A 13,536-nucleotide genomic window follows, 5' to 3' on the forward strand; every position below is an offset into this window, starting at 1 on the left:
TTGCGGCAAGGATTTCAAAAATTGCTAGAACATTCGGAAACGCAAGGTTCAAACTGAGAGATAACAGATAAAAAAAGATGGATAAGTGTTTGGAGAAGAAATAGAATAGAAGATAGATAAAGAAGGAGAAGGAATGTTTAACCTCAGAGAAAAATAGCAAAAGAAAGTAGAGGTTGATTACATAAGAAAGGGGAATGTAATTCATAAGGTAAATTAAATATTTATTTTTGTTAAACAAAATATTTGAGTTCTGTTTGGTTAAATTTCAGCAACCGCCTTTATCCTTTTATTGTGTTCGGTCTCCAGATTCTTTGAGTCACTAAAAGTATGCAATAACACTTCTGACCTTACCTGCTCTTACAAAGGGAAGAACACATGGAAAATGGCATAACATTTAATATATAAGCATGCGTCATTTAAAAAAAAAAAAAAAAACACGCTTGCAGCAAATCGTTATATCTGTACTCTGCATGAATCCATGATCTTTGGCATCGGAAACAGTGTAGGTTGATTCACCTAAGTCTGTTTTCAACAGCAGTGATTAAAAAGATGGAGGGAATCAAAGTAATGGGATTAGAGACAGGCAGCCCTTTGTAAATGTGTGCCAAACCAGTAGAGAAGACACACAGGAGCACAATATCCCAATCCAAACAGTCCATCACACACATTCATCCAAGAATTACTGGATGGAGACACACTCACACCCACATGTGAACAAATATATTAGGTAACAGGTAGATCCACATAATCATTCCCAGAAAAAAAAAAAAAACGTGTCAAAACAAGTTACAAAGCCAAAGGGGAAATTTATGAACACACATACAAAGATGCACACACATATATATATATATATATATATATATATATATATATATATATATATATACACACACACACGCACGCACGCACACACACACACACACACACACACACACACACACACACACACACTAAGGCAGTGATTGACAGCTCGCATTAAAGTAAGGGCAGGCCCGGGCATGGCAGGAGGAGGGGTGACGGGAGGCAATTAGAGGCATTTTTTAGACGTTAATAGCTGTGTACAAGCCATACAGTCTATAAAAGCTATTCATAGCAGGCGAGCAGATGAGCATAGCAATGAAAATGGCTGGTCTATGTGCCCATGATATGGCCCTGAGGGTATGGAAGGGCAGAGTGGAGAGAGAGAGACTGAAAGAAAGATAAAGGAGTGGCAATAATCTCTTACTCTGGCATGTAGGGATGTCGCAGTATCTCCAATAGATCCCGTCTTCATGATCTGCAATGTAGCACCACGGCTGAACATCCCCATCAGGATTTCTGCAGACATAGAGGGGTTAATGAAGTTAGACCATGTCCACACTAAAAGTAAATGAACAGGAAGCCTGTTAATTGGCTTACTTTTGAAAGTACGCTAAGGTTTTTTTTTTTAACCCAAAAATGTAGCTTTTTTTTATAAACTCTGTCCAGAGTGGATAACACCAAGAACATCTGCATGGATGCACAACAGATGTGTCGGTCTCAGTTTGGAAGCAGAGGTGTGTTGGGGAGAGTGAGACAGTAGAAAAAGACAGGAAAAAGGGGTGATAGCTGGGATTTGAGGGTAAAACAACAAAACAATGATCAATTGAGAACCGTGCTCCAGAGGGGTGCATACTCAATGTTTCAGGGGGAGATTATCTTGGCTGTGTCAATCATCCCCAGTAGCACCCCTTGGCACTTAGTTGGTCTGGCCTCTCCCTCAGCTCTGAACGCTTGACCATGCATGTCAGTCAAGGGCCAGACCAATGGGGCTTTGATGATGGAGGTTGGTAGGAGGTCGGGGAGAAGGCTCTTTGTTCGGGGCCAGACACAGACCTGAAAAAAAGGATGGGTGATGGGGCAAAGCTTTTGTCTGAGTCTGCGGCCTCTTTTGAACCTCATCAAGGCGCTTTTAACCCATCATAATAACGCTGACAGGCCCTTCGGTGCTTTTGCTTTTCAGTTTCACTTACAAAAGCGATGAGACGTCGGATTGAAGATAGAAAATCACAAAAATCTTTGTCCAGGCTCCGTATCTCCAGGGTGATCATGCGACTTTGTAAATCATGAACCCTTATGGCAAGTTCTAAATTGCTGATGAATGAAGTAGCTAACATGCAGTTGAGGCTCATCTTGGTGCTGTTTCAGCTCTTTAAGCTCTATTTCAGGATCACCGTAAACTGTAAAAAATCACACCCGATCTACAATAAAAGCCTTCTAGGATGACATCGCTATTTTTTTTCAGACCTGACTGTAATTGCCGGAGACCTTTTCTCTTCTCTTTTGACACACCTCATTGTAGCTTCTTGAAAAAGCCTGCAGGCGCTGCACTATCCCATTTCGCCTTTTGTGAGCGAAGTTGTGAAGGGCGTTTCCATTTCTTTTCTTCTCCTATCAAAAACACTATCCAGAGTTTCCTCCTCTCTTTTCACACTCAAAATGAGGTATTGACAAAGATGTCGTTGTAAAGACTTTTTTTGGGTTGAACTCAAGTTTAAGTGCCTTAAAGCTCTTCACTCTCAATATCTGCCAAACAGTTATTGCTCTCTTTCTCGCAGCCTGTCGGCAATGGGGCTGCATGGCAAAAGAGTTCATTTAATCACATTTTTACTTATTTTTTAATGTACCATACTTTAATCAAAACAACCCAGAACGTCTCTCAACCTGAAATGTTCCCATGTACACAGGAAACCAGCTTTGTTTTCCAGTAAATTTCGACACCGTATCATGATCCCAGATCTGTTTGTTGCTCCACCCAGATTGGAGGCAGACACCTGTTTGTTTAGCCTGAGGCTACTTCTGAAATGAAAAGAGCAAAAACTGGGTCCAGCCATCAAAACACTGGATTATATACCCTTTCTCTATTTCTCTCCCCCCTTCTCTTTTTCATGCCTGTCAACGTGTAATAGCCCCTATTTGAAATAAGACTCCCAAGAACCCATCTATAGCCACTTATGTAATTTACTGCACTTTCTTAATCATCCCCTAAGGAGGCAGACATGAATTACAACCATCAGTATTAAAAAAAAACATCCTCAGTAGACCACCCATCCCATGTCTGACCCCCCGGCAACTTTGATCAGTGAATGATGTGGTGTTCCCCTCTAAGCTCTCTCTCCCAAACCCCCCGAATACTGTTTCATCCCTCTCTTTCTCATGCACACACGCGCACACACACACACACACACACAGACACACACACACCTGCACACACCCTTTTAGAAGAAGCATGGGGACATCATCCACAGGGCTATGGTGAACAGGCCAGCACACATGACAGAGAAACATAATCAATCCTGCCTCGAGTTGCCTGTGTGTGTGTGTGTGTGTGTGTGTGTGAGGGGAGGGAGTGTGGAACAGAAGTTGGAAAGCAGACAGTCTCAGATTAGCCGAGGTGCTACAGTGCAGATAAGAGCAGACCTCCGATGGACAGAAATCCATTCGTTTAACCCGGCAGCACAGAGAAAGACTCTGGTCCTTGTGGAGACACTCTGATAAAAGTTGCTGCCAAATGTGTGTGCGTGTATAGGTGTGTGTGTGTGTGTGTGTGTTTAGGGGGTTTTTTGGGGGGTTGCATTCACAACCATGTGAGTCAGAGATGGCCCGCTTGGCTCTGAGTGGAAGAGCTTGTTGAAACACTCCTATACCCAGAGGTAGATCACAGAAGATGTTTGGACACTTAATTGGCACAATTACGCTGATTGACTCATTTTGCTCGGAGTGAGCCACACACTTCGTTACAGAGCCAATTATAGCCACATTGCGTTTTGCCTCACAGGCTCTCCAGTCCTGCATTTAAAGGCAAGAGTGGCTTACATCTGAATACAGAGAAAAACAGCTGTTCTTGCCTGGCTGCTGTTCAAAAGGTTTGCTTTAATAACCATTTTCCACATACCTTAATCAGAAAATTTATGACCATCTTTAAAATGCCTGGCACTGTGAACCTACATATCATTTTTTTAATCATTTACATCTCACTATGTGTGCAAATGGTCAACATGCTTAAGACATAAGGCATAATAACACCTTCTATGTGTTTTTAAGTTACTCCTCAAGTGGGATTCTAGAAGAACTTTTGTTTGGTTAAACTAGTAGATGTATAAAAAGATGAAAGCTATACTTCCCTTATTTTGCAGAAATGGAAAGCAGAGAAATGCTGATTGGAAAGTGGTGGTGTGAGGCTTGTCTGAGTTGGGATTTGAGGTCAACAGCAGATCAGAGTCTGGCAATTTACTGCCTGAGAGAAGACTCTTTAATTGACTTAGATGATTTAGCATGCAAACTGCTGCCTGCTGCTGCGCTGCATGAATGCATGTATTGAAGAAGAGGGGTTGTTGGTTGTGGCCCAATATGTATAGTCTACTGTCTATTGTTGTTCTTGCATGGTCCACTCGTGCTACACTACATGGTCCACTCATGATACAAGAATGCGATGTTACTGTGTATGTGTGGCTTTAAAGGTTTGATTGACCATAATTAGAGGGAGCTCTTTCTTACCTACCTCTACTGGTATCTGGCCATGTAGATAATTTCAGTTTTATTTGCCAGGATTGAGATATATGTTTTTTGTTTCTGGATTCTATGTTCAGTGACACTGAACACAGGCTTTAAAGCCAAATTTGATATGAAAATACAAAATGGGGAAAAACACATCTGGAACCAACGTCCCTCTTGGTTTGCAGCTCTGTTAGTTGGAGACCAAAAACTCAGAAAGTGATGTCTCAAAAGCTGGCCGAATAAAAATAAGTGCAAGGCTATCTGCATGGCTAAAAACCAAGTTTGCAAACATGATTGTTTGTAATTTTGGTGAGCCGACCCTTAAAAACAAAATGAACAAACATATCAGAGGTATATGTTATTGCATGAAATTGGTTCCTACTCCAATTCTAAGATTACTATAATACTTTAGCACCACACAGTACATCTTCATGTGAGACACTTCCATTAACTTCTTCAATTTAACAAAGCAGCGCACTGGGATCGTAATATAGTCATACAGCGGTGGACAACTTGGCTGCAGTTTGCCTGACCTCAGATTTGCACCTGACATCATGGGGATTCAATTACTATCAACTTGGGGAACACTATTCACTCTGGCATTTCCATTATCTCATCTATGTAAGGGAAAAGCATTAGAAGTCATAGTGGACACTCATAAATTGTACTGTACACACACACACCTGCATATAAATAGCCAGGAAATGGCTGGCAAAGCTATTCAACCACCCACTGAACCGTCATGCACTTCACACCCTCACACTAATGCACCGGGGGGAAAGCTTGTAGGAACAGTAAATTGGAAGGAACAATAAATGAAATATAAATCAGGACTTCAAATTATGTGATGTTATTCTTATGAATGTCATGAAGTATTCAGAAAAGGTCAAAGACGTAGTTGAAAAGTAAAAAGGTTCTTGTTTAAGTGTATAATTGAGGAATGACTGCAAAGCAATGTCTGAGCTTAATACTGGACTGAAGAATAGATTATTTACTACTGTTTTATGATATGAACTGAATTCTTAATCGGACCATGCCGATTATCAGTAATGCAGTATTCACTCTTGAAATGGGTCTCACTAAGTCTCAGTTTAGACACGAGAGCTGTTGTCCTTTTCCTGAGGCTTTGTGCTCCATTTTTTGCAAAGGAACAATGTGACATTTCCCTTCTGCCCAGTTTCTCCCTGTTTTCACTGGGGTATTTTATAGCAGGCTATAAAGATGAAATGTGGGGGCTGTTAGGGCTCTTTCTTCAGCACCACTGTGGTGCCCTCTCGACTAAATCACCACTTGGAAAACGCCAGTGATGGGACGAGAAGTGAGTTTGTAATCCTCTACTTCTCTGCTTCTCAACATCTGATATGTGCTTAGAACCCTGTGTTAAAGTAAGGACATGCTGTGATTCCGGGCTTCGCATTATCCACCTGCGCCCTGGCCTCAGCTCCCATCTCATAAAACCACAATAGGCCTCGGGGTAAGACATGCAAAAACTGCCCTGGCTCTCCTTTTTTTACCCCTCCTTCTCTCGCTTTCATTCTGCTACCTCCCCCTTTTGTCAAAGAATTACCGTCTATTGTGGAGTTCTAGCCAGAAACGTCTGCAAAAATGTAAGCCCCAGATGAAAGACGAACAGAGCTAGGGTAGGGAGATGAGTTTGAAGGTTACAGGGGGTTATAGAAATATGGGAAACAGAATTTGAATTGCAAGCTGCACTTCATGTAAATGAAGGAGATTTGCAATCCAAATTGAGCAACAACGTCCAAGACATCTCACGGGCCAGCTTTCTGTGATCAAACAAATCAAACATTAGACATCTCTTTTTTTTTTTTGCAGTGGGATAACACTCTCCTCTGTGGACACGTATATGTCCACACAACATGTGTGCACACAGCAACGCACTAGCACGTGGGCGGACGCATGCTCAAATACTTGACCCTGTACAGACATGCCATAAATACCATGCCTCATCTTTTCACAATGAAGTGGCCACTCTGGTCCCCTCAGCACTGCTGATGGGTCACTCTTTACAAGGAGGTTGTCAGAGAGAGAGACTGAGAGTAGTTGTAGCTAAGTGAAAGAAATCTCTCTGTCAGGAAGAAACAAAGCTGTGAGCTGTCAGTGAGTTGGAAAAGCTGCTAACGGCATCGGTGGCCAAGAAAACAGCTAAATCAAAACAATGAAGATGTCCATTCTGAATCGCTTGTTGGACATAATAAACTCCTAATGTGCAGGGAAAGCCTTCCTCAATCCTCTGCATGTATCATAAATCTTCTGAATTCCCATCCAGTTCAAGTAAAAACAAATCTGTCCAGTGCCACTTCAAAGCATTGCTGTGTTATGAGTTTACAACCATGACTTAGAGAAATGTTTCAGAGGCTTCGGGCCAAGGAGGAGGGGGTGTTTGGTTTCTTATGGCTTGGCGATCTGGGCCAAGCCACTGTTCTGGACGTCTCGGTGAATTTGAACTGACTCACGAAAGAGTGTGGCTCCTTGCACATATACAAGTTTGACAGTCGTGCATACAACACTGACAGTCGTACATGGAGTGTGACTGACGGATGGAAAGGGTTTTCTAGACACCCAAAGCCACCGTGTCCCTTCACATTCCAGGGATGAGCGATGGAGATTTGCTTACACAAACTCTTTAAGCATGTTTGCGCGGTGACAGAGCTAAATGTTCTGTTTGGGTACCACCAATAAAATATTCAGGCGCAAATGTCTGAGCAGGTCCCCTGTGCTCAAACCCTTTGCAACACTTCAGTGACCTGGTTCTGAATTATTAAGAGAGTCAAAGCCTTTGTCTACGAAGTTCCAAGCTCTGTCAAACATCAGTCTGTCTTAAAAGGATTCATTTTAAAAGGTGGTACTCAAAGAATTTTGATAACTTTTCAATAACTTCAATTATAATTATCATAAACAAACAAGACAACTGCTTGAAATGTTTAGCAGCCTACACTGTGAGCCAGTGTTTAGGCATTTTGTGATGAATCTGCTGGATTTCCATCACAAAAGGAGATTGCACAAGTTGTTATCTTTCCAGTGCAGAAAGAGCTAAAGCTTGATTAAAATGCTGGGTGGCAAAATGAGTGACAGAAACGCTTACAGAATAATGTGTTGCTACACTTTTACCCATATCTTTATCTTTAGCCCCTGTAAACCAAATGGACCTGAAGAAGGTATGGTCTTTATTTCAGAAAACACATCAGAACAACCTTTCTGTTATAGGGGCTAACAGTACGGCCTCATTTAATTACAGGAATCCTACCAACACACTAATCAATTAATAATAAATAGGTCTACATCAGATGTTTAAAATTCTACATGTAACTCTGTGAGATGAATATGACCTCTGAGCAGAAGTAATCTGATGCTGCGTTTTAAATATTATCAGTGACATTTCCAAAAGGTTGTCATACGGCAATGTTTTTCAGTTGTTTTCCATCACACCCCCAACTGATGAGTTTCATATGCTCCGCTGTATGTTGTGTCTACAAAACTGCAGTTTACCAGTGTATTACAAAGCATTTAAACAGAAACAGTCATAATTCTCTATTGGAAAGACAGAGTGGAGAGAGTAGAGTGGTGGTGAGTGGTTTTATTCACAGGCTTTCTGTACAATGAAGCACCCAAGTTTTGGAGCAGTGGTTAACAGCCTAGGGTTCAGTGCATCTTAAAGGAGAAGTTCAACATTCTGCGTACAAAAAACAAAGTGTAAAAACGACAAATTGAGTTTTACGAGTGGTTATGTAATCTGTTATTTCTTGTTGCCCGGCAATCAGTTGAAACTACAGAAATTTTTCTGGTCCGGAACAGTTCAGTTTTTGTACAAAGTAAACAAACAATAAATGTGTTAATTTGTGTGGATTTTGTTACCTTTGGACAAAGCCAGGGTAGCCTCTCATCTAACTCTAATTAATGAGGATTATGGGATATGAAAAAAGAAAAAACATATTTCAGCAACACAAATCTATGTTTTTCATAATCTTTACAGACTCTTATATGTGATTCATATCTTGTGCTGAAAAGTCTAACTTCTTAAGACCAGGGTTCGAGTTATGTGGGAACCAGTGGGAGCTGAGCTCCGAAGAAAGCCGTAAAATCTGTGGGGGTCTTCAATACATTACCAACAACCATTATTTTAATCCCAAATAATAAATGTTTTCAATGTAATGAGTATTATTTCTCTCTGTATTGAATGCTTGCTTTCTATTGGATTTATGACTCGCAAAAACAGATGCATCCTCCCACTACATAGAGTACATAGTGTAGGAGCACGGTGGCTGTGGGACTCTGCAACCGCGGCCAGCAGTGTGTAACATAATATAAATATGAAGAACACCTACTTTCCTATACCAGTGGAATTGCAGAATTGCATTCTACTTTTGAGTGATAGGTCTCAGTTTGACATATTTCAGGCTATAAGAACTTTGCTGCAATATTTCAGCGTAGTTTCAGGTTGTTGGAATCGAGTTGATACAATTGTTGCAATTAATGAGCTGCTGTTGCTTGTGTGTGTGTGTGTGTGTGTGTGTGTGTGTGTGAAAGTGTTGGACTATGTAATGAGCAGTAAAGTCTCTCGTTGCTTATTTTAAAGACCCCACAAAGCTCAGGTTATAACTCAAACTCTGCTTGAGACCTCAAACAAGCTGGCACCGCTCTACATTAAGGGGTCACAAACAAAAAGGATTGGGAATCTCTGCTTTAGAGGTTAATTATTTGAATCCTATTTTTATTTACCTATGCGCTGACGAGGTAGAAACACATCTTATGTCATGGGACCTATTTAGGTGATTTAATATGGCCATAAAAAGTCTAACTGCCCTTGATGACTTCAACCTATCATATATAGACAATGTATTCATCCCGTCCCCAAACTCTGTGTTCCATTATTCAATCACATACTGCTATAATATGTTGGGTCGCAACAAGATTATTTTAAACTAAAACTCAGGAAACAATTGGCTCTTTAACTTCTTACATTATGATTTTTCATATTTTTTTATAAGGGTTTCCCTGGGTTACACGATCAGTACATTTCCAGATAAAGAAAAGGGACTCACCTGCAGTAGTTGTGTCTGCCCAAACCACCCTCTCCATTGGGGTATTTGAGCGTGTTGTAAGGGTGCTGGAAGGTCTCATTCCAGAAGAGGCAGGGTTTACCACCATGCAGGCTGGTCTGGTTCTGGAAGCCCCTGTAGTCCTCTCCATTGGCAGTGTAACACTCTGAAAAGAGAGAAATGAGATGGAGAAAGTGAGAAAATGTACTGGTGTCTGCAATAAGGGATTAGACGACTATTAAGATGGAAATCAAAAGCTTGGCAGGAGCTTTTAAACAGGCATGTAAAATGCAGCCGCATATTTGACCTGCTTTACTGAGAATCTGGATTCAGTGAAATACTCGTGTGCTATTAAAATGTTTTAATGTGTTTGGAATGATATTAGACGATAGGTTTACAATAATTGTATCCCTTACCCAGGCTCAATTCATTTCAGCTCGGGCCAAACGTGTTAAAGCAAGATCAATCACGGTATTGTTTCAATTAATGTCATCACAGGACCGTAGAGAAAAAAATGCCCTACTGATACACAACAAAAGCAAACATGGCTTGAATTTCCAGGAAGTGTATGACAACCATATGGCCAAGTCAGAGAGAGGGAGTGAGAAAGAGAGAGAGCTGAGTTCCCAAGGCAAAACAATGGCTGGTTGAAGGGTTTTCTTCCCTGTAAGAGGGAATTCAAATAAACAATGGCTGATGGGAGCGTGATGAGCCATCACCGCTCATCGTTCTCAGCCTCGGGGGGGCTCCCATCAAGAGAGTTTCAACTACAACTGAATTCCTTTTTTGATTGCATTACAATGGAAAATATTGATTTATTATGTGAGTGTTATGATTACACATACTGCAGGTGCCCTTTATTGCTACAACTGTTGACAGAGCAGGATACCGCTTCAGTGTAACCAGCGGGGATAAAAACAGGCTCTTCGCTGTCTAGATATGACATTAACTTGCAAAGAGTAGATGCAAATGATGCCAGAAGGGCAACAGTCTGAATTTCTGACATACAGTAAATGCATTTTCCATTCTTAAAACGTGCACAAATAACACTTTCTGGTGTTGACTTATCTGCTTTTCAAAATGTCAAGCGAGAGCACATGGAAGTATTACAGCAATTTCACATCATGCCTGTCAATCAAACATTAATAAGAAAAAAACAATACTCGCTTGTTTGGCTCGTCTCCATGGGGTCTTGTTGCTATTTACGCGGTTAGCCAATGACCGGCCCCTTTCATCAAGTCAAGCTGTCTGGGCTGAGTATGAGCTAATGCATTGCAATATGACAGTCATTATACCCCTCGGTGAGCCAGCTGTGCTCTAAGGCTCTTTCTCATTCTCTCTTTAAGGGTCCAAGGTTTCCCAACTTCCTCTCTCTCCCTTTCTCGTATCTGATCATCTGTTCTCTCCTCTCACCATTCTCAACTCTTTTCTGTTATCCCCTTTTAACTTATAAAGACAAACATTTCTTTGGGGACAACTTCTGTAGTCTGTTGCCAGCCGTCTCACAGGTCTAGAGGAGCCAGGTAGCATCAATAATGACCTCAAAAAGTTTATTGTTTATTTGTTGGAGATCAATAAACTCCCAAATCAAACATCTGTCTGCCAATTACATTAAAAGATGCTTAGAAAGTGAATGAATGTAGAATCGTAGAGCCTAAACAAGAAATAAACATTGTGAAACTTTTATGGGTTTAGTAATTAGCTTCCCATACTTTCTAGCATGCTTTCCAATATTTACGGCAGTTAGCTTGCACGCAAACATGCATTCCAGCATCTTGCATCCACCACAAAAGTACTGCTATCACTCAGTTTTAGAGTAAATCAGAGGCCCCAGCGGCTCTCAGTGTGTCAGCCAAAGTTGCTTTTAATTAAAGTTGTTTCGGTTGTGTTGCTCAGTCAAGCTTATCAGCCGTCCATCGTCTGGCTGACAGGAGTTCAACAGCAGCAAGGAGTTGCAGGGTGTCAGGTTCCTGCAATTATGATGCCACTCTATTGTCTATAAATCGCTCCCCTCTCTCTTAGCAAATTAATACTGCCTCGGCATGCAAGGATATCAACCACTGGATCGTAAATCCACTTGAGAGTGACTGAGGCAGAACACGACTCCATAAAATTAGAAAAACAGCTTAATGGTGTTACAACAGGGGTCATGCTCCTGCTACCCTTACACGAGTGATGAGAAGGGTGGAGGAAACAAGTTATCGTCAGGTTGACAGCCAGAGGACAGGCAAGGTGCGTTAAATAATGCACATTTGGAAGGTCTCAATTGTTTCATGTGCAAAAGATGCAGGTAATCACCATGGAGCAGCGTTTAACCTGCAGAAGACTTTGGAGGTAAGAGGGTGTTCTGACACCAACACCAGTGTCAGCTGCCCATCAATGATGCTATTTGTATATGCATTGTATAATATGTACTGTATGGTATAGACTCTGGGAAGACAGCATTTAGATGAGGAATTTTCATTGAATTGGATGCCAGCAGCCTCTGCAACAGAAAGGAAGAGAAGGAAACACTGCTATTGAGAGTTTGGCAGCCGCACAAGCACAATCATGAGTCACTGCTCCCCAAAAGCAATCACGACTGTTACTGCCCCAGTCAGAGAGGATAACATCAGGCAGGGACAGGGCAGCCGACTGCATCCCAAATGAGCTCACGTCCTTCAAATATCTTCTCCTCGAAAAGAGCGGGTATTAAAATGACTGAAGTTGGCTGCGTGCAGCGCTGCTCAACGCACTGTATCAAAAAGAAAGAGCCAAATGACTTTGTAAATGTCTCCACTCCTCCTTCAGGAAACTTTACTCTGGAGTTTCAGGATGAAGGAGAGCTTGTCTGCACATGGTCCGCTTGGAACGAGCTGCTGCTGGCAATCATTCCGCCCTGCTGCGGCCAAGTTAGCTTTCCAGGACGAGATGGTAAATATGGCAGCGTTTTGCCACCGGGAGGGAGATGGGGGGGTGTTCCATGTGGTTTCAAGGCACCATTTGCTTGTGGTGAGAATGGGAAGTAGCAGATCTGCAAGGACTCAGAGATAAGTGAGGCCATCGTAAAGATGAATGGTCCATTTAAGAGCCCTGCGGACGGCCACACATCTATCAAGCTAAAGAGAAAAGGCCAATTTTACGTTGCAGTGGTGTGAATATTAGCATTTTATCCTTGTCCTGAAGGAAATGAAGAGCTCATCTGCTGATTGGACAGTCACCACTTCAGGCTCACTCCCCTCCGAACACGCCCAGCCCCCACCTCACACCCCTTTCCTTGTCACCAAGCAACTGTTGCGCTCTCGTCACATGGGCCTGAGCTTTCTTGTGGTTTCATCATAGGCCGTGATGGGAAACAGAACCACCACCGCATGAAAGACGGAGGGAAGAGGGGGGAAAAAAGCCTCCTATAAAATACATGCAGATCTACAAATAGAAAAAGTCCGGGAAAGGGAAGAGGAAGACTCGCCCTTGACCAAGCCCTGCACTCACAGAATACTGCACCACCCCGGCAACAAGAGAGGAAAAAAAAGAGAAAAACAGCAGAGGATCGTTGAGAGAGAGTTAATCGCCCTGTTATTATATTTGTTGGGATTTGTGGCTAATGACTTCCACATTGCAACTTCAAATGCACTTGATGCTCTGAGAAAAGAGGGGGGAGACGAAAAAAAAAAAAAAAAAGAGTATGGGACTTTGGTCATGTGATCTCAAGAACACAAACAAACAAGCTTACAAACAAATGGTTTCTCTGAAATGCGTTGCCAGGTCACACAAGAGCACTTATTTGTTGTGTTTGCTATGAGGGAAGAAAAACAGTGATAATTACAGACGACTGCTTCCTCACAGAGGGCTGACATAAAGAGCTTCCTTCCATCTTTATTATATGCTTCCAGCTCTGGGGACAGCAAAAGAGTGAGCAATATTTCCACTATAATAAAATTATACAGAATGAGTCTATGATTTTTCTGTACAGTATTATACAGGG

The 13,536-nt window shown here is 41.8% G+C and overlaps 1 protein-coding gene across 2 annotated transcripts in view; it reads right to left on the bottom strand.

The window, feature by feature from the left end:
* kremen1 (kringle containing transmembrane protein 1) overlaps positions 1-13,536 on the bottom strand; it is a 56,521-nt gene that overhangs the window by 26,410 nt on the left and 16,575 nt on the right. For both annotated transcript variants that reach the window (XM_051423895.1, XM_051423896.1), the window contains exons 2-3: positions 9,576-9,738; positions 1,226-1,317 (exon numbers count right to left, since the gene is read on the bottom strand). In XM_051423895.1, coding sequence (XP_051279855.1) covers positions 1,226-1,317; positions 9,576-9,738 — 255 coding nt within the window. The remainder of the gene's footprint in view (positions 1-1,225; positions 1,318-9,575; positions 9,739-13,536) is intronic.

The sequence above is a fragment of the Dicentrarchus labrax genome, unplaced genomic scaffold (genome assembly GCF_905237075.1).
Source record: "Dicentrarchus labrax unplaced genomic scaffold, dlabrax2021, whole genome shotgun sequence".
Lineage (NCBI taxonomy): Eukaryota > Metazoa > Chordata > Actinopteri > Moronidae > Dicentrarchus > Dicentrarchus labrax.